The following is a 21,168-nucleotide window of genomic DNA, read 5'->3' as shown; positions in this document are numbered from 1 at the left end:
GCCGCGCGTCACGGCTCGCGCCGAGGGGGGGCGGGGCCCGGCGGGGGCTCCGCCCGCGTCACGTGACGGGGCGGGGCGGGGCTGGCGGGGCCTGCGGGGGCCGGAGGGACTCGGTCAGCCGGGAGAGCGCGGGTGGGGCGCTTTGTGCCCACCGCTCCCGTTTTCCTCATGGACTCGGAGGAACAGGAGCCCTGGGCAGTCCAGTTTCCGCGGCCTTGACCTCGAGGTCACGTGGCTACAGGTGTGAGTTAGGAGGGTCACAGTCCCAAACCGAACCCACCCGCAAGGCAGGAAAAGAAACAGTCTGGATACAGCTGCAACCATATTTGCTGGTTTATTTAGTAATATTTCTTTTTTAAAAATACACATTATTGTCACGTACTATTATATATTATTTCTTCTTTTATTTATTAAAACTTGGTTTAAGTATTATTTAAATGGTGTCTGAAATAATAGTGAAGCGTTCTGAAGACCCAAAATGCAAGTTGATTTCCTGCGTTGCACCTGCAATATGATAAAACATCAAAGTTACACACATAGTTTTATAATAAACTTTTACGTAGAAAAAAAAAAAGCACAGAAAAAAATAAGGAAATAGAAATAAACCAGGAAGAAGCATGGATGTGACAAATACCGCATTCAGCACTGATTTTAAAGGAATAATTCTGTCGTTTCCACCAAATGTTCCTGCAGAATGGAGATGGAAGCCTCTTGCTGATTAGAACAAACAAGTACTATTATAGATTATGAAGTTTTCTGGAATTTTGCTATAAGGAAAAGAATGGCAGCAGTAACAGAACTCCTGCAAGGCCATCCTTCCCCTCCCCTTGTCCAGCTGTTTCCTGCATCCTTCTGCTTCTCCTGTGATGAGGAGCTCAGGGCACTGCCAACACAAAGCTACTTTAGGGCCCTACAAGCAAGTTTGTCGCCGTGTTCCATTCCTGTCTGCTGCAGGTTCAACTCATTGCAGTGTTTCTGTGAAGCGGCTCCGTTTTCTGTGACAGTGCTCGTGGAACTGTCACCAAAGCCAACGGGTTATTGTGCCCAGCTCTGGTCTCCTCAGTACAACAGAGACTGGATCTACTGCAGAGGGGCCAGTGGAGGCCACGGAGATGATGAGGGGTCTGGAGTGTCTCTGTTACGAGGGGAATCTGCGGGAGCTGGGACTGTTTAGTCCAGGGAAGAAAAGACTGAGGAGGATCTCATCAATGCATGCAAATATCTCAAAGGTGCTAAGGCGAAGGTGCCAGCCTCTCTCTGGTGGTGCCCAGCGACAGGACGAGGAGCAGCGGACACAAACTAAAACACGAGGAGCTCCACCTCAACACGCAGAACTTTACACTGAGGCTGGCAGAGCCCTGGAACGCTGCCCAGGGTGGTCATGGAGTCTCTCTGGAGACATCCCAAACCCACCTGGACGCGTTCCTGTGCCACCTGCTCCAGGTGACCCTGCCCGGGCAGGGCTCGGACGGGATGACCCCCAGAGGTCCGTCCCTGGCCGTTCCCTGGCTCCGCGCTCCTCGCGATCCCTCCCGGCCGCGGCAGCGACACGCGCCCGCCCCGCCACACAGCGCGGGGTGACGTCACGGGTTCTGCGCGTTCCTATTGGTCCGGAGGCGCGGTGGGCGGGGCGTGCGGCGACCCCGCCCCGGCCGTGACCCGAACCGGATCTGATTCCGCTCGCGGCCACCGACGGCACCGGGCGCGTCTCCTCGGGCCTGCGGCTGCCAGCGCCGCCGTCACCGCCACTGTCACCGCCACTGTCACCGCCATGGCGCTCAGCGATGCCGACGTGCAGAAGCAGGTAGGGCCGCGCCCCCCGGCCCGAGCGGAGCCCCTGAAGGGCCGTGCGGATCGGGGCTTACCGCGGTGGGGCCCGCAGTGCAGAGCTTGGCCCGGGTCTGCTGCTCTGCCCCGGGGATCTGGGCGCTCCCGTGGGAAGGGAGGATCGCTGGTGAGGGGGAAGGATCTTGGCTGGGAAAGAGGAGTCTCCGGACAAAGTGGTTTTTCCTCTGTCGGGGGGGATGGGCCTCACCCGAGTACTTCCTTGTGGCATTTTGGTGACATGTTACGCCCGATTACAACGAAGGGGTTCATGAGCAGGCTGAGTGCTATCTGCAGTGTCTAATTGCACCTCAAGGCAGGTAAATGCACAGCCTTAGACGAGTACTGTGTTTTTCCATGTTGCTGTGGGTAGATGGTTAGAGGTGAGGGCCAGTCTCTTGTTCCATGCCTGCAGTGGGAGAACCAGAGGAAGTGGCCTTAAGCTGAGACAGGGGAGATTCACATCAGATAGTAAAAAAAAATGGTCACTGTTAGGGTGGTCAGGCGCTGGAATAGGTTGCCCAGGAAGGTGGTGGAGTCAGCATCCCTGGAGGTGTTTAGGAGGTGTCTGGATCTGATGTGGTTTGGTGGTTTAAAGGTTACAGTGATAGTGCTACGCTGATGGTTGCACTGGGCGATCTTGAAGGTCTCTTCCAGCCTTAATGATTCTATGGTTCCCTAAGGATTTCCCATCTCTTTTTCCTTGTAGCTGTGCTACCTGCAGTTAGCTGTACCTTAGCATTTGGGTGGGCTGCTCGGCATTCCTAGGTCTGTTTCCTAAGCAGAGTGGTGCAGCCTGGGGTTGGCTTGCAATGGAAACTTCCAGCCGTGAAGTCTGGCTGTGGACACTCCTCCAGAGGCAGGACACCCTGTCCCTGTTGACAGTAAACACTGCCCTCACCTAAAAAAGCTGCTTTCAGCTGGGTTGGAGATGGTGTGTGGTGTTAAAGGCTGCAGGGATCCAGTCAGCACTGCTCTGGGCAGCTTCCTGCAGGTGATGAGCAGATCAGGCAAGTTCCCTTTGTCCTCTGCATCACAAGTACTCATGTCTCACTTTCTCATTCAGTAAACATTGTCTCTTGGCAAGGAAGCACCACAATGAAAGTAAAATTGGTAGGTTGCCTTTCTCCAGAAGGAGAATTGTAACATTACATTGTTTTCCTTTTATCTGCAAAGCTCGTTTGCTTTTTCCTGCCTCTTCCGTGAATATAATAAAAATAAAGCTGACATTAGGGTGGTCTTGCTCAGCCAGAATGGACCTGAACTTCAAAGGTTAGTTCAGGCTCTGGTGATGTACTAAGCATGTAATACTAATAGCTTTTCACATCTGCAGCATTCCTGTCATTGCTTTTCACTCCTGAGCCCAGGGTGATCCTGTTAACTGGAAAGGAGAGTGCTGGTGGTGACAGTCCTGCAGGTATATGAGTCTGGCATGAACTTGCCAGCTGGTCCTTGTAACTACTTGCCACTGCACTTCCAATAATTTTCACTTTGAAAATCATCTCTGATTGAGACTTTTTCCCACTGGCAGACTCGCTTTGTTATTCTGTTAAAGGTGTTTAATATGTTGTTCCATCTGGTCACTTCTAAAGCCCATCTAACATCTAGAACTTCCCTTGGAAAGCATAATCACACTGCTCCTGATGGGAAAACCCCTTCTTCTTTTCTATAGGAAGCATTACTTTAAAATTAATCTCTCATTTCAAAGTACATTTTTGTCAGTATTAGTATTAAAACTAAACCTATTTATAGATGTGAGATTCTCACTTTGGATCGCTCTTCATTTCTATAAAAAGCAAAAAGGGATTTCAGTACAGCAGCTTTTGAAGGAAGTAACACTGTTCAGTCGTATCAATGTAGGAGAAGTGGATTCTTTATTACCTTGCTTCCATCTCATTCCTTTTCTCTATGCAGAGGATGTTTCCTGAACACCCAGAAGTGCTTTTCCAAAATTCAGAAACCAGACCACATGGGAGGAAGTGACTCAGTAATGTAAAGGCTGCTTAGTTCCCAGTCTTCTTCAACAATAGGCTGTTGAGCAAAATAATATCCTTTTTTTATATGCCTCTCTTGCCCTTTCTGAAGTGCAGGGTAGGAAGCTGATGCTGTAGGTAGGCAAGCACTTGAGAGTCTCTGCAGACATGAATTAAAAGAAAACCTGCTGATTTAATTTTGAGGATGTAGATATTACTGTTCACTTCTTCCACTGTGTTAACATGTGTTTAAAATCTTCCACTTGTCTCTTCACTTCTGTTTTTTCATCTCTATGGGCTCAGTGCTGTTCTGCACGTTGGCTCAGTTTTCACCTTGGCACCTTTCTAATCTCTTTAAAACATGTAATTTTAACATGAGATTCTATAAATAGAGTCTTTTGTGTGAGTGTATTCAGACTGGATTTTCTGCAAAATGTGTCTCATTGCTAAGTGCAAGCAAAAAGTCAGTAGGTTTTTATGGTCTTCTCCATCTGGCCATGGAAGTGTCTGTACTTCATCCCAATTGCAGTTTGGTTGGGAATGAGCCCTTCCAATCTGCCCCAAATGAGAACCTGAACTGAGGTCTGTCACAGAAAGGCATGTGATGGGATGAACAGAACTTGGTCTAATTGCTTTCCTGGTCTTTAAGCTGCTGGACCTGGGCTTTGTAGTGCTTTGAGGTGGCTTCAGGAATGTTTTTCAAGTAGAACTTATTGGTGCCTGTGGGGCTCTGAAGCAGCATGTGACATTGTTCATGTGGTCTGGGTCACGGAGCACTGCTGCCGATGTCTCCATCCCCAGCCCCTCCAAACTGACCTTATAAGTCTTTACAGGATTTATTACAGTTTTTCAAGGTGAGTGTCTCTGGTGTTCCAAGGAACTTCTGGCTGTACAAATCTGACCAGAGTGGTCAGGAGCCCTTTGCTTTGCTTCACCGTTCACCTGTGGAAGGCCCAGGTTCATTCAGATGCCATCTGTGTTAATCTTTCTGTTGCATGTAAATGCCCTAACAAACAGACTAATTTTGCTGTGTGAGGATCTTTGAAGTCTAGGAGAGGTTTTTTTAATACACCCAGGGGTTTTGAAAAAGTTGGTCTCATTAATGAAGAATGAAAATACCCAGCCTCACATTTATACAAATTTGTCTTTGGGGTGGTTGGTTTGTTTTGGGTTTTTTTATAGTTGCATACCTGAAGTGCATTCTTCTAATGGCAGCCAGTGAAACAGCATTATATAGAATTATTGGGGAAAATAATTTCTTGTAATATATGTCAAGATGAACTGACTCTTTAGTGTTTATGCTCAATTAAATTTCCTTGGCAAACAATATTGTATGAATTAGTAAATGGATGTGGAGGATGTACAGATGAGGATATATATACACCTACTACTTCTAGTCAATGTCCTTTCCTACAGAAAATATTTTCTTTCCTCTCTCTTGTACAGATCAAGCACATGATGGCTTTCATTGAGCAGGAAGCCAATGAAAAGGCTGAAGAAATAGATGCAAAGGTAAAAATGGAAGTTCACTGTCAGTAAGTGCAGAAGGAAAACTGCATCCCACGTCCTGTTTTGAAAGTTGAAGTCAGAGCAGAACTAGAGCACCTTTGTAAGCTACAGCTGATTTCTGTTCAGTTATTACTTAGCATAAAGTGGTGTACCAAATGAAGTTAGCATTTCTTAGCTTTTGACAAATGGAAACGACTCAGAGCTGCTTTTGGTCAAAGTTTTGGTGGTTCTTGAATATAAATTTATTCATATCAAAGTTCACTTCTTTGTTTTAAGCAATCAGGAGAGCTGAGTGGTAACGTGACTCAGTTGGATTAAGTAGAACACCTTCCCCCACTAAATTAGTATTTAAGGCATGAGTTGAATTGCTTGCACAATTCTTCACTTAGGTTAAGCCATGAGAGACTGGGTTTAAGATTAACCTGGTGATAGAGTATAGATGTTTACTAAAGAAGGATTAATGGTGCTTTTCAGTCCTAACAATCTGCATTATACCACTGCTGAAATGCCTTGTTGGTATTGGACCCAGCATATGTGTTGCTAATAATATTTAATCTCCCTTAAACATTTAGATTTACACAAATATTTAATCAGTACTAAAGCAGGTAATCCTGAAGATCTGCAAACAGAATTCAGAAGTTGACACTGGATTCTCAGGCATAAGTAGGAGAGTTGTCCATGTTTTTACATGCTGTCTGGTGAGGCTTTGCAAAAAAAAGGAAACAGCTGTGCTGTCATTCTCCTTATGTAGGAATTACTTAAAGAGGTGAAGGGTTTTTATATGGAACCGTAAATTGTATCATCCTATCTTGTCTGTGAATGTGCTCTGTTACATTTTGGTTCTGTTTTTTTCAGCCCAAGGAATCAATTTCCACTTCAGTTATTTAATTTTTACTGTAGGCAGAAGAAGAATTCAACATTGAGAAGGGTCGCCTAGTTCAGACACAGAGGCTGAAAATCATGGAGTATTATGAAAAGAAGGAGAAGCAAATTGAACAGCAAAAGAAAATGTAAGTTGCTTGGGTTAGATGACTGACTTCAGAGCCTGAGCTCACATTTTGTTCCTAATTTTATACAAAATTCTTCTTCCCTTGCAAAAAGGCAAATTGTAGACAACATATTTAGTTCTAATTATGAGCTTCTATTTTTTTCTGGGGAGAAATTATCAAAGCTGAGCCACAATAGTGTAACTTACCATGATGAAAAATCCTTCCTATTTCTTTATGTAGTTAATGTCTAGAACTCTACCCTGGTCTGTTACCCTGGAACAAATGATCATGTCACGTTTAATTTGGATGGGTCTTCACTGAAGAAAGGGGTTCTGCAGTTCAATCTCTTGTGCAAGTTCAGAAACAGATTCAAACAGGTTGACAGACCTCGTTATTCAGTGTTGTAGGATTGTTATCTTTAAATGCAAAGCGTGCAGTTAAATGTTACAGTTCTTCTGCCAAAGGCTGATGGATTGATTCAACTTTATCATGCAACTTGCAGTCAGATGTCCAACCTGATGAATCAAGCAAGGCTGAAGGTCCTCAAGGCAAGGGATGACCTTATTGCAGTGAGTATCTCTGAAGTAAACACGCTGAGTCTCTGTTCCTACCATATGTTAGGAAATGCAACCATTCTCTAAAGAAAACATGATTTTTGATTGACTGACATTTGCTTCAACATACGAAAATGGCTTCCCAAGCTGCTCTGAAAAGGCCTTGGGGATTCAGTCCATCTTTGCTAATCTTATTTGCACAGTTTCCATTACCTGCTGTTTTAGGGAAATACATTGGTCTGCCAGGAACATTGCAGGCAGTGTTGTATCTGTCATTTGCACAGTAGCTTGTTTCTTTAAAGAGCAGGAACTGTCTCTTGCACAGTTGGTAGAACTTTGAAATTCTGTTTGCCTGAAGCAACGTTGACGTGAAAAACCCAGCATGGCATAAGCAAGGAGGCTTAAGACACCACCAGCTGGGATTTCTTGTGTCCTTCAGTGGCCCATAGTACATGAAAAGGTTTGCTTCTTGTTCTGGTAGGGACCAGTGTGGGTGTTGACATAGAGGGTGAGCAATCAATCATTCATCAGAGCAGGCTACGTTCAGGCTTGGTTTGGGTTTCCTGTGTTTATCTCTCCCCACGTGCAGTGTGTCCCCATTCTGCTCACTGAGCAGTGAGCAGGTTTGCTGTGCTCTCCCACCGGTTTGGGTGTTCCATGTTCTGCTAGATGGGGCTGTTGAGCCGTTGGAAAAGCTTGAGAGACCCGTGGAAGTCAAAAATAAAAGATGGGGTAAATGTTCAGGTTGACGCTACCATGAAAAAGAGGAGTGAGCGGAAGAAAATCATCAGTTTATTGACTCTTTAAACCGAGTTTCAAACTTTAGATTGTATTTCCAGAGAGGAGGAAGGTGGGTGGCTCAGGAGCTAACTCTGTTGTGATAGTCTCTGCTGGGTAATCTCTTCCTCATTTATCTGCTGACTCAACCTCATGCTTCTGAGTAATTCTAAACACCCTTCCTCATTTTAAGACATTTAAAATCACATGCTGCTCACTCTTTCTTCCCTTATCAGATCTTTGGCTTCTTTGATGAAGAGAGATGAGCAGTTCCAGAAATGCAGTGTTACTCTAGGGAGGACAGAACAACTAGGTTTGACCATGACAGTAAATTGTGATAGTTTTATGTCCTTGTACTCATTGTGTTACTGTGCACTCTTTCTCTAAACACCATGAGGTAGGACAGGAAAGAAAGGTTTATACCAAGTCATAGAGTTTCTTTATCTGAAGTATTTCTGATGGTTGAATTGTAGGAGCTATGAGTTGACTCAAAGTTCTTTAAAATTTTCTTAAAAATTCAATCCCATCCAAAACTGATTTGCTGAGTAAAGATAATCAAGATAGCTACTTAAAATTAAAAATAAGCTCTCTCTTTTAATTTTTGACTTGCATTTACTTACAATTAAAGAATACCTAACCTGCATATTATTTGGTGGAAAAATAGATTAGACTTCTTTGCTCAACCATAAAGCTGAAAAAATATATTTGGACAACCATATTATTTTACATTAAGCAATTATTTACTACATATTTAGGTTATCTCACTTAACATTCTAAGTACCATCCCTTTGCTACTGAGCTCTCCCTTTTTCACACAAAAGGAATTATTGTCAGGTTCTAATGAGTTCAGCTCAGGGCAGGAAGAAGAGAAGTGTTGGGCAGGGATAGTGTGCCATGCACAGAGAGGGAGGTCTAGCTTGGATGAACACCAGCTGGAGTGTACGTTTACGTGTTGGCAGGGTGTGAGAGCTATAATAGAAGTACAGAAAGTTGGTAGGCATGAAACCAAATGCCAAACAGATGGGCTCTGCTGATCTGATTTCTTCTGAATGTAGGATTTGCTGAATGAGGCCAAGCAGAGACTTGCCAAGGTGGTGAAGGATACTGCCAGGTACCAGACACTGCTGGATGGACTAGTTCTACAGGTAAATATTTAAATTGTAAAAAAAGGATCATTGCTGCCCTAACCCCCTAAGTTTCTCTTGTCAGAAATAGCCCACTGGAAGTTACACTTGTACTGGAGTATGGATCAAATGCTGCTGGGTGATCCTTGAGTTTTAAACCTCACTTCAATATCTTTGAGTCTTGGATTCCAAACAAAGAGGTTGTGGCTTATTTTGAGGTGTAGAACCTGGTATACCAGCAGCAGTTCCATTGTAAGAATAATTGCAGATGTGCACATACACATTTTAGGGTGCACACATTAAAATGCTCCTGTAGTAATCAGTTGGATCGAATGCACCTTTGGCAGAGGCTGTTTCTCCAAATGGACGGGTCAGTCGATACCCCCTTCAAAAGTCTTTTTGGCATTTGAGACTTAACAAGCCCTGACAAATTTACTGTAATATGGAATGTGCCTGTGACAGAAGCAGGCACAGAAAGCAGAAACCAGAGCTTTGCTTGCCTAGAAGCACATCCTCAAGCCCCAGAAGTGAACTGCTGAAAGTCCAGTAAGCATTGGCCCGGTCAGTCCTGTGAGCTCTGGTGCCTCCTTCTGGCACACATTGGTCCTGTTGCTGTGAGCTCCCGGAGCCACCCTGCTCTCCTGCCACACTTGGGTGGCAGAGTTTGCTCAGTAGCGTCTCCTACCAGCTCGTGCCTCCAACTGGGTGTTGTTTCTTTGTCATGCTCAGGCCTGGTATTGCTGTACATCAAACAAACCTTTCCTGTTCTTGGAAATTGGTCACGCTTGTCTTGGCTTGTTATTTTGGATTCAGTGAGGGATCTGTGCTCACACCTGGACTAGATGATCATTGCAGGTCCCTTCAAACTGGAACTAAACTTACTTTATTCTGTTCTAGTCTCAGGTGTTACCACAGGAACTGCAAGGCAGGAGTTACTAGAGCAGGCATCTGAAACTGCTGCATGTCTTCAAGAGCTTGGTTGCATGCTCTGTCTACTTAGACAGCAGTGATCCTTATGTGTACATGAGCATTAACTGGCCAACACAGTCCTGAGATTCCATTTGTTTAGTTGCACTTGAGTTCCAAGCACATCATCCATATTTGGGCTCTTCCCCAAGTATTGGTGCTGTCCTCTCAGAATGTCTGCGGGAGGTGAACTTGTGAGTGAAGAACTAAATAAAAGAGGCTGATACTGCTGGGGCTTGGGTTTCAAATTGATCAGCTTCTTTCCTTTCTTGGGGTTAAATAATTCTGACAATTAAAATGTTGACTTCTGAAAGGGAAATGGTTATTCCTTGCAGGGATTCTACCAGCTGCTTGAGCCCAGATTAGTCGTTCGGTGCAGGAAGCAGGATCTCCCCATGGTTAAGGTAAGACACCTGGAATAGTTGGACAGTGCCCTGCTCACAGAGGCTGAGACCTGACTGCAAATATTTGCTGCTCTGATCCCCCTCTCTGTGTGACAGGAAAACAAGCTTTGCTTGTTGCACTTCTGTTCCAGCTACAATGTGCTTCCAAAGTTGGGGATCATTTCCCTGCTTGGAGATTACCTTGGAAACTTTAGACATTGTTATTGTATTAAGAATAATAACTGGGTTTGGCTCAAGAGCCAAACTGAAATGCATTTTCTTAATTAAAAAAAAAAAAAAGGCCTCAATCCCTTCATTTTATTAGGACAAGTGATTGAGTGATCAAACCCGAGTGCTGCAGTAGTGTTTGTCAGTGCTAACTGGAGATTCATCTTGTGTCCTAGACTGCTGTACAGAAGAGCATTCCCATCTACAAAAATGCCATAAAAAGGGATGTGGATGTTCATATTGACCAAGACAGCTTCCTGCCAGAAGATATGTAAGGAAAATGGGATTGTTTTATGCAGAGCACTAACTTAATGCAACTTTTCAAGCCACAGCTCACATTAGAACAGTGTCAGAAAATTAAGTATGGAATGTCCTCAAAATGGGTGCTGCTGTTCTTGCAGAACTGGCACTTCTTTGTGTTTATCAGATACAGACTCTGCAGTTTTCTCCAGACAAGCACTGTCTCCGTCAAAAACGTCAGGAAAAGTTTTGTGCTATCTCCAGCCTGATTCACGGTACTGAAGTAGGAATAACTGTACATAGGAACTGAACCACTGGTCTTTTAGGGAGAGAGAATATGGGTGTAGCCATGCTTTCTGTCTCAAGACGGAGCAAATTGAGTCATAAGGTGCTGCAGGATAATCACTTGATGGGGTTTGTGTGTGTTCTCTCTGCAAGGCTCTATTTCCATATGGTATTATAGAGATACCTTATACAAAGCTGTGTATTCTATCATCTTTATGTATGGGCCAACAAACAATACTTCTAGCACTTTTCCTCACTTTCCAAAACGTGACAGCTGTCTTAATAACACAGAGTCTGAAGCTGTTTTGAAGGGACAAATTGCACAGCTCCACTTAGATTTAGATCATGCTAATGAGGACCCTTGCACATAGCTGTGGTCTCTGGTAACTCCAAAGATGCTTTGCACTGCTGCTTCACTGGATCTCTTTGTGCTGATTCCTATTAAGACATGATCAAAAAGGTTGGTTTTTTTTAAAAAGAGAAATCTTACCCATGTATCTGACTTGCCTATAAATGCTCATTTGGGATATCTTTGCCACGTTCTGACTCTGACCCATGGATATCACTGAATTATTTCTTTTTTAATTGTCCATCTCTAGTGCTGGAGGTGTTGAAATCTACAACAGTGATGGTAAAATTAAAGTTTCCAATACCCTGGAAAGTCGGCTGGACCTTGTAGCCCAGCAGGTGAGTTTCTCCAACAACCAAGGTAAACAAAATACAGTTAACTAGTTTGTTCTTGTAATTAAATCCTTGTGTTTCCAAGGTGTCAGTCACAATAATGCATGGGATCAGATTTGATTGGGAATGACAAGTGGGAGGTTATTTTTGAATGGGAAGAAGCAAATTACCTACTATTTGTGCAGCAAAAAACTGGGGCTTTCCCAGAATGACCCCTTTTGAATTAAGCTTAATCAAGCTTAAGCTCTATAAATTATGATACTGAAAGCCTTGGTTATGACTGCACTGCAGTCAAGATGCTGAAATGCTGAGGCTACCTTGAATTACTGAAGCTAGCTCGAGCACAAACTTTGGCTGAGACCAATTACACCCAAGTGCAGAAAAACCCTAGCTCTGGCATCTCTTTCTTATGCTGCAGTACAGGCAGTCCTTTCAGTCTTATAGAGTAGCAGGCAATGTGTGATCAGAGAAAGGCTTCAGAAAGCTCAGATGAACTGACTTGTAAATTTTGAAGCCAACCTAACTATCCCACAGTGCCTGCAGGAAGAACATTTTATTGCCCATTTCACATAACTGATGTGCTCTTTCTCCACAGATGATGCCAGAAATCAGAGTGGCTCTCTTTGGTGCTAATGCCAACAGGAAGTTTTTGGACTAAACCTCTATGAGAGAAGGTGGGATCTGTTCCACTGCCATACTGAAGGGGATGCAAAAGCATCTGCTAATTTAAAATCTTGAAATTTAACATTACTGTGTCATCCAGTATCTGTTCTTCAATCGAATAATTTTGCATGCCTGCTGTGCTTAGCCTCTCTACTTGTGGTTAGAATGCATTGCTCAAAGGATGTGAAGACATACATATTCATCCAGAAGTGGCACTAGAAAATGGAGGCACTTGGGCTCTTGGCTTTCCTTACACTGTTGTGACTCTATAAAGACAAGTGGTCCATTTAGGGTCACTCTGTTTGCTTTGGCCACGTCTCTCAAGTTGTCTGATCTGTGAAGTAAATTACTGTGCTGCTGATGGCAAATCCCCTTTCAGTTATGGTCTTCAGTGTTATAGAGGGCATGTATTCCTTCCCAGGGTTAGTAGTTTAATTAATGTTACTTGGTCAGGCATTTCCTGTTCTGTATATGTGATTTAAAAAAAAAAAAAGCCTGAGCCTGTAAAGCTCTATTTATTGAAATAAAATGTGTGTGTGTATGGAGTTCCTTGTCACTTCTCTTTGAAAAGTGGGATTGTTTGTGTAAGGACTTCCTACATGAGCTGTGTGTTTGAACTGTTCTGTGAAGCTGGAATTCCAGTGCAAGGTGTAGTGTCAAGCTATTTGCTGGAATAATGTTGGATTGTAGGCAAGGCTTTTGAATAGGGTTCCAGGATTTTGGAGCATCATTCTCCCTGAAAAATGGGTCAGTAGTTCTGCTCCCACAACCTTGTGTCACAAGAGAGAACTACAGTAACACAACTGTGCTACTTAGATAAAACAAACACAATCCCTTTCCAGTCACAAGTTTGTTGCTTCTGTGCAGGAGATCCAAACCATGCCCTGACTCTTCCTGATGCTCAATTCTGAGACTTCCTTTTGTGAAAACAGAAGCTAATGAATTACTACTTAAATATGTTTTGAAATCATCTCTCTAAGTGTTGCAGTGAATCAGGAATGGTAGGAATTTTACAGAGTGCCACAAAGAGCACCTGCCAAGCTGCAGCAGCACTGCTTTATGCAGTGTTTTTAACCTGAGGCCCCTACTTTACACGAGGCCTGTGTGCCCTCATGTAAAGTAGACTCCAAACGCTAGATAAGCCTTTTACTGCCTCACTTCTCTCAAATGGAGATTTTCTGCTAAGAAAATCCTGATTCCAAGCTTATTTAATCTGTGTCTGGAAGAAATGCTTTAAATTTTCTCTTAGGAAATAAGATTATTTAGCAAGGTTGGTTTTTTTGGTTTTACTGCTCTTCCCTGTTGCGTTTAGGTGCCAGTTCTTGTTTTTTCCCACATAGTTACGGTATTTATTCCTTTAGTGCTTTGCTTTTCAGCACATGCTTCTGTGACGGGGCAATAAGTGTATCTGGATTAAAGTCCCCCTTTCTAGATTTTGGATACCTGTTACAGCTTTTTTTTTTTTGCAACAGTCACTGATCCAGCTTCCTGACTAAGTGCTGGGCTCTGGTTTTGTGACACACACGTAGTGAAGGATAAGCCTGTGCATGGGCATGCTTAGCTGTGTTGTTTCTTGGTCCAAAGAGACTTTGTGAAGCAGATTTGTTTTGGTCCTTTCTGATGGTTTCATCCAGCTCTATCTGCAGATGCTTGTCTGTGACAAAAGGAGATTCTTTGTACAGGATCTGATGGTCTGTTTCTTTCATGAAGGTAGCAAGACTTTAACAAATCCAGGTCTTGCATACTTTTGAAAAGCAAAATAATAACTAGCTACGTGTTTGACTGTGATTCTCACACTGGAAGATGTTGGTGTTATTTACTGTTTAGTTTTCTCTGTTAGTTTTGTATCTTCCTGCCCAGGAAAGAGGAAGAAACTTGTTACGCATTCAAAAATTGGTGTTGTCCAGAATGTGTTCAGTGTCAGTCAATGACAGCAGTGATTCAAAGCAGGTCATTAACAAAGGGCCTGAGCTTTATGTACATCACAGCTGAATTCCAGGACTTGTGGGACTGTACCCCCTACAGCTCTCCCCCAAGCTGACTGAGGCATTATCTGAAACATCCTGGTCCTTTATTCCAGGTAATAGGAACTGTTACCAAATTTTTTACCTTGGAGAGGCAGAGAAAAATGGGATATCCCATCCAGGTGTACCTAGTGTAGTTAGCAACCATGTTATGTCTTCACCCAAACTTCCTGCAGTGTTTGTACACAGATTTTTGAAAGTCAAATGTGAAACAAAAGCAGCATTTCAGGAGGATTTCAGAGTTCCTACTGGAGCATTGTTGCAGCACACTTGTGTAAGTTGAACTGTACTGCTGAACGTAGCCTCATGACCTTGGGCAAATCAATGAGAATATTGATCTTTATTCATCTTTGTATAAGCATGCATAATATTCCAGTTTGGGCACAGTAAACAAGCCCAAAGCCAGATCAGCACATTAAGAAACTGGACAAATACAGGGAACAAAGGAGGCATTAAATCAGGAAAAAAATTCTCTGTGAAGTTGTGATGGGAGAGGCCAGCACTGCAGATTAACAGTGAGATGGTTCAGTCTAATGGAAAAGGAGTCAGGGAAATGGATAATATTGCACTTGTTCTGCAGAGCTGGCAATGGAAAACTTAAGAGCAGGTTTGACACTAAGTGGTCACCAGAGGACTTGAAATGTTCCTGCACACCTGAATCACAACCCTGTTTTAGAAGGTGGTTTTCACACCGAGGGGTATTAACATTAATCAGGGATATCAGGCTGTATGAAGGATCCCTGGAAGTGCATGCAAGAGTCAAGAAGAGAGAAAGCCTGGAAGAAAACACCCAGAAGCTGGCAGAAGGGAGGGTACCTTCCTTGTTGCATGCCCCTGTCCTGAGCTGCTGATGTTAGCAAGCAGAATCTGCATCTCCTGGAAAACAGAGAAGTGTAAGTTAATACCTTATACAGCCCAATAGCACACACAGAGCAGCCAGGCTGGGGCCACCTCCATGGACACAGCCTGTGCCTGAAATAGCTGGGAAGCTTAAAACAAAATTACCCATTTATTCTTTTCCAAAGAAAGTGCACTGAAGGAGGAATGGAAGAATCTGGAAATAAAAGTGAACCACCCCAAGGAAAAATGCAAAGCAAAAAAATTTCTTTGGTGAAGTGAACTCTGAGCTGTGATTCTGGGGAGCAAAGGCTTGATAGTGCAGTAAAGCAACTTGGCAAAAGGTGTTTAGCCCTAAGCAAGAGCCCAGACAGACTTCAGCATGGTTTGGCTGGGTGCACTGTTTGAGACAGGCAGCTGAGAGAGGCAGGTGGGGGCCCCATCCTGCCTCTCAAACATGTTTGCAGGGAACAGGCCGTGACAAGAAGACCCTTCCAGGGCTGGGAAGTTCCTGCTGCTCTCAGCCAAAGTAGAGCTGGCTGGGAAACCCCAAATCTGTCTTCCTCGGCATCTCATTCAGAGCATCCCATACTGTTTCTTTGGCTTTGCTTTAGAGAAAGCAAGAAAAACATCTGTACAGGAGCATTCTTGAGTTAAAATCATACTGACAATGTGCCAAAAATGTCATTTCCCAGCCCTTGTTACATGCTGGAAATCAAAAGCTGTGGAAATCAAGGCTACCACATTATTTTAGGTAGTTCAAGGCTGATCTGTTGGGAGAGACTGCAAAGAAACTATCAAGGGTGGTCCCCCACAGCATTTCTGGAGAGTCTTTGCCTTCCTGTGTCCAAGAGGGTTTGCAGGAGATCAGCTCCTTTTCCCAGACAGCCCCTAACCCACATATCCACTGCCTGAACACCAAGTGACTGCACAAACCCGACCCCAGTGCAAACCTTGGGGCTGTTCAGCTCTGCATGGCTGCAGGGTACCAAATAGAAAGGCAGCACCCTGACACGTGGCTGGAAGGGGACAGGAGAAAGGAACAGCTGTCTTAGCTGGAGAACTGAACACAAGGGAGAGAGGGACACATTGAAGTATTCCTGGTATTGGGAGGGGCGGTTATCTTTTGCAAAACTTCTTTCATCCACACGTGCACGGTCTCCACCTCGCTCCCTTGGGACCATTGCCTGCAGTGCCACTGTAACTCCTTTCTCCCAGCAAAGGCCACTTTCACTCAGGTGGTCACAGACAAATCCTTCTTGGAACATCTTCTGGAGAAAGGCTGGTGCTTCTCCTCAGAGGCCTCCAGAAGGAGAGAGGACCCTTACTATCAGCAGCAAAATGCCAGAAGTTAATCCCAAAGCAGTGCTTGGGTGGCAGCACAAGAAAATTATTAACATCTAAAAAATTAAATTATGACCACTTTTCCCACGTGCACATGAAATAAAGCAGTTCAAGCACAGCCAGTTGTTCATGCTTCTGCTCTCAGCTCCAAACACTTTGAAGGAAGATGGTAGCATCACTAGCCAGGGCTGGGACAGCAGAATTGGGAGGCTCCTTCCACCTGCTGCCTGGGTGACTTGGCAGGTGTCCTTGCCACCACTGGTGGGCTCTGTGGGATAGGACTGCTGTGTCACTGGACTTTAGGAATGGGCACATGAGAATCTTAACACTCAGGACATCCCCAAGCCACCTCTGTGTGGCACGAAGTGCTGCTGTTCTGTGTGTGGAGGAACCATTCTTGATTAAGAGCATGAGCAGCTCATCACTCATGCTCTAAAATCCTGCCGTTTGAAGTGCTAATCCCAGCATGACAGTGACTACATCTGCAAGGCAGGCTTAAGGTGATCACCTATTAAAAACCTTTAAAAATGTTACTTCTCCAGCTCTGTCAATGCTGTTCTGTAGCAGGACATTCCTCGGCCTCCTCCGCGTTAAGTTGGCAGGCACGAGCTGTTTGCTTTCATCCAAGCTGAAGCATTTGCCTTTCAGTTTCACTGAGTGACCTCTTGTGAAGTCATCTGGAGTTGTAAAGTAAATTGGATCAACCATCTGGCTTTTTTTCTGTTCCCCATTTAATATATTGCTACCATATCTGCCTGCATCTGAATGGTTTTATTGCTCTTTGCTAACCATTCCTTTTTCATCCCGCGTTTCCCTTTCTCATGGAGCACCAGCTACGCGTCGTCACTGGAAGTCTCTGGCTGTGTTGTGCTAGGGGGAAAAGGAGGAGAGAGGCAAACCCTCGGAGCAAACCCTTGGAGATCACCAAAGCTTGGCTGCTTGACATCTCCATGAAGAGGTGTCCATGCTGCTGAGTGGGTTTCTGGCATTCAGGCATCACCCTTTACTTCGATTTCAACCTTTTGGCTGGTAATTTAGGCCAGCCCTATTGGTTGTGCACCCATATTGGTAAAAGTAAAAAACATATACTAGGGGCATATGCCCCAAATAAATATGTTGATTTATAAATTTTATGCAGGTACTACTGTACTAACTATATTATAAAGCATTACAAAATTAGAAATTAAGAAAGGATTATATAAATATGAAATAAATATTTTTTTATTTATTAATAGTGCAAACTGTATTTTCCTTCTGCACCCCAACAGTGTTTTCTTCTGCACGCACCTCACTTTGGAGACTTCTGATGTACCAAAAATTCTTTCCATGCTGGTGAATAGTAGTAACCTCTGTGCTAGAGGTGTTGTATCACACCCGGTGCATCCACAGGGGTCTCAGGACCTCAGCAGAGGCTGGGAAACCCCCCAGGACTATGAGGGGATAAGAGGGCTGCAGGAATTTGCAGGGGGCAAAGGCAGATGTCTCCAGAGGGTTTCCTGGTCACTGTGGGAAGCTGTGGCACCCCTCAGCTCCTCCCAGCATGTGGGGTGAGAGGTTCAGGCGAAGCACCCCCTGGGTGATGGGTCCCTGTGCCTCCCACCCAAAAAGCAGCGAATGCCAGAAGCAGGGAAGCAGAGTGGAAAACCCATGAGGCATTCCAGGCTCACCCCATGCCGCTGGATGCGGTTAGTGGGAGCAAAGGGTGCCTTTCCCTGCTGGCGCAGCCCGGACTGCAGGGAGTGCCAAAGACAGAATGGGGGCTTGGAAAGCAAACAAAGGAAGGGAAGGAAAATATCTTGGAGAGAAGATAGAGAGCATTACAAGTCTCTGGGGAGGCGCAGGGGGGTGTGTGCGCACACGTGAACGGAGGATGCAGTGAGCAGCCACTTTGATCTCCCAGAACATCTGGTCCGTGGGCATCCGCCTATGGGGCAGGCCCAGAGCCATGCGTGACTGGGAGAGGGGATGCAAACCCACAGCCCCACGCTGTTTCCCATGCTCCACAGCCCCTCTCCTTCAAAGCAGTCGGGCGGCATCAGCCCTGCAGAAAACGCAGGCGCTTGTGGCTCCGGCCCTGGCTCCTCGCCGTTCCCACGCCCGCCAGTGCCCGGGGAAAACGCTTTGGTGCCCGGCCCCCCCAGCCCCATAAACCTGTCTGAGCCACGTGGGGCTACGGCCACGGCGTGGAGGGAGAGCAGCTAAAGCTCGGCCTGGGGAACGGAGAGCGGCCTTTGGGGCTTTAATTTCAGTGAGGCCTGAGAATGGGTACTCTGAGCCCAGACAGCATGACATGCCCTTTGGGATGGGCATGGGACACGGGGTGACAAGGAGGGATGTGTTCAGTGTTTTGGTGGTGGCAGATGCTAAATGCCAGCAGGCCTGGGGTCAACACCCAGCGTACAAAGTCTCTGCACAATTGATCGTGGTGTGGGGGGATGTCAAAGACGTCAAACCCCAGTGCTCAAGTGCACACAAAGAGAGGTTTGGGTTTGGTGTGAGTCAGGCAGCCAACATACAGATGCAGGGGGAGAACTACAGGGAAGTGGTGTGGGCATTCAGGCACACAGGCTATCAAGCGTAGCAGCGTTTGACATGGGAGCAGAGGATCAGTCCTACAGAGAGGTCTGGTTTGCCTTCTCCTGACTTTCTCGGGGCCTCATGTGCCTCCCAGTCCAAGGAGCTACCTCACATAGCATAAGGTTCTCACTTTGAGGTGTAAAAGGTGTTTCCCGTCTCTTCTTCTCCCTGAGCTGGACAGATCCTCTCAAGCAAGGAAATAAGGAGCACATTTCTCTATATCGTGGTCAGCTGTGCCTGGAAATGAGCACACAGCTGCTTCATAGGGGAAAAAACTACCCTGGTTGTCATGCAAATGATTGGGCTGGAAAGGAAGGTCTGGGTGTTACAAGGCCGTGCTTGGCATTACAAAGGGGACAGGTGAAACACTGCAACCCTCCCTTCTGACCCCAAACCCTAGAAGCTCTCCAAGGGCCTGATCAGGGCGATAACTGACAGAGTAACTTCCCAAGGGAATCTGTATTTAACAGCCAGGAAGTGTGGTAGGATGCATTTCCCTAGGGAAGCGGAGATCAGAAGGAGAGGAGACAGGGGCAGGCAGCCAAGGGAAGCAGAGTAGACTGGTATGCACAGGCTGCATTTCCTCAGGGGGGATTTGTTTCATATGCAGGTATGTCTTCAAAGGGGACACCAGGGTGCAGGGGAACACGTGCTCCAGGGATGAATTGCCCCCCTGGGAACTCGAGTGGAGAGGCGGGTGTCTGTGGGAGCCAGCCATTTCCCAGGGGGCACTTCTAGTTTGCCGCTGATTTTCCTAACAAAACACAGTCCTCCGGGATCTTCCAAGCACCCATGCAGCCTGGAAAAGCCGGGGACCAACAGAGGCTGGGACTTGGGAGGTTGTAAATCTACTGGCATCTCCCATTTTGCCCAAGTTCCTGCTGGAATTACGCTGCTGATGCAGCCGGCTGGTCTGCGGGGCTGGCTCTGGGCACAAGCTCTGCAACGCATCTTTCCCCACTCTACTGATGCAGCAAATTGTAATCCAGTGTCCCTCTTGGGAAAGAAAATGAAAGCAAACTCTCAAATCTCTCTTGTGGCCCACACAATGAAGTTTCCCTCGCTGCATCCCACGTCGGGAAGCTTGAGTTTCCAGCTGAGCCAGCAGCGAGGCATTCCCCCTGCCTCCTCACCAAACCTGAGGGGCAAAACTGTGTCCTTGTGCCCCCTGCCCCTTGTAAAGGCTCCCCCTTCTCCACTCAGCCCTCTCCCCAGGCCAGGCCGGCGTTTGATGGATTGCAATCCTCCTCTGCCATGGTCAAAACAAAGGTCACGGCCCGAGGAAATTGCTAACAACTTTTGCCCACCGGCCCCGGAAGGACGGGAGCATTTGTGACAAGGGGGTGAACTTTTTATGATCCCTCCACCCTGGCAGTCTCTTTGGAAAAGGCATTTTAAAAAGTGGCCAGGGAACACGAGGCTTCCGGGAGCTGACAGGAGAGGAGGGAGCAGCCCTGAAACGCTGCCCCAGCCCACGGCAAGCCCCGGCCACTGCCCCTTCCCACCTCCTCCCTCTCCTCCAGCAAAACCTCTCTGTCTCTTTGCTGCCGGGCGAAGAAAGGGTCCTTGCGAGTCCCCATTTGGGGGCTCTTGGTATGGTCCAGAACAAGTTTACTTTTATTTTAGCTCTTAGGAGACCTTAATACTCGTTTCGTGAGTGTATAAATATCCAGGCACCACCACTGTACCTCAGACCAAGCCTATGGCTGGGAACAAGGGGTTCAGGTACATTCTCACCAGGCAGGGGTGGGAGCTGCCCACCAGGCCAATGGCTTTGCTTTGCCCTCCTCTGCCTCTGACTTCTCCACCAAGCAAATCTGCAGGTTTGAGGGCTGGAGGGGATACAGCAGGGTCCCACCCTTCAAGAGATCCCCACCTGCTTGGAGAAGTTGCATTTTACATCTCAATGTGGGAAAAAAAAAAAAAAAATTTTGAACTTATGAGTGCATTTATTTTTCCTAATACCCGTAACTGAACATTTCTGCTATTAGAAATAATTTGTTTTAGCCTAAAACAGAGGCTTTCTGAGCTATCCCAAATGCCCTAGTCCTGCCTTTCTGTGCGAGGTAGTCTCTCCCATGCTAAAGCATGTTGACTAATGGGAAAATTCAAGATAGGAACTTTACCTGCAAGATGGTTTATTTTTTAGAGAAATACACAAAACCAACTAACACCACGCGCCCCCCCCCC

General features: G+C 45.8%; 1 protein-coding gene and 1 long non-coding RNA gene across 3 annotated transcripts; one reads left to right on the top strand and one right to left on the bottom strand.

Moving 5' to 3' along the window:
- Window positions 1-315: 315 nt before the first annotated feature.
- Window positions 316-1,563, bottom strand: LOC121675139. Of its 2 annotated transcripts, none has more exons than XR_006019970.1 (2): window positions 1,414-1,563; window positions 316-1,299 (listed from the first exon to the last, which is right to left on the bottom strand). It is a non-coding gene; the product is annotated as an uncharacterized LOC121675139 (long non-coding RNA). The 2 variants fall into 2 exon arrangements; XR_006019969.1 differs by having other exon boundaries at window positions 316-504.
- Window positions 1,564-1,641: 78 nt separating this feature from the next.
- On the top strand, window positions 1,642-12,741 carry ATP6V1E1 (ATPase H+ transporting V1 subunit E1). The gene is made up of 9 exons (XM_042050250.1): window positions 1,642-1,804; window positions 5,244-5,309; window positions 6,207-6,316; window positions 6,798-6,864; window positions 8,682-8,771; window positions 10,052-10,120; window positions 10,504-10,598; window positions 11,452-11,539; window positions 12,129-12,741. Exons 1-9 carry the CDS (start codon window positions 1,772-1,774, stop codon window positions 12,189-12,191), a joined length of 681 nt encoding a protein of 226 aa, XP_041906184.1. The 5' UTR covers window positions 1,642-1,771; the 3' UTR covers window positions 12,192-12,741.
- Window positions 12,742-21,168: the final 8,427 nt, after the last annotated feature.

This window comes from Corvus kubaryi, unplaced genomic scaffold (genome assembly GCF_017639235.1).
Source record: "Corvus kubaryi isolate FWS band 111438036 unplaced genomic scaffold, C.kubaryi_AGA036_p1.0 72, whole genome shotgun sequence".
Classification (NCBI taxonomy): Eukaryota; Metazoa; Chordata; class Aves; order Passeriformes; family Corvidae; genus Corvus; species Corvus kubaryi.
This window is presented reverse-complemented; position numbering and strand designations above follow the sequence as displayed.

Bases quoted from the DNA above. Each gene is read 5' to 3' on its own strand.
- ATP6V1E1 (XM_042050250.1), top strand. From the start codon at position 1,772: ATGGCGCTCAGCGATGCCGACGTGCAGAAGCAG. The intron at 1,805-5,243 runs GTAGGGCCGCGC...TCTCTTGTACAG, and splicing joins ATGCCGACGTGCAGAAGCAG to ATCAAGCACATGATGGCTTT. The intron at 11,540-12,128 runs GTGAGTTTCTCC...CTTTCTCCACAG, and splicing joins TGGACCTTGTAGCCCAGCAG to ATGATGCCAGAAATCAGAGT.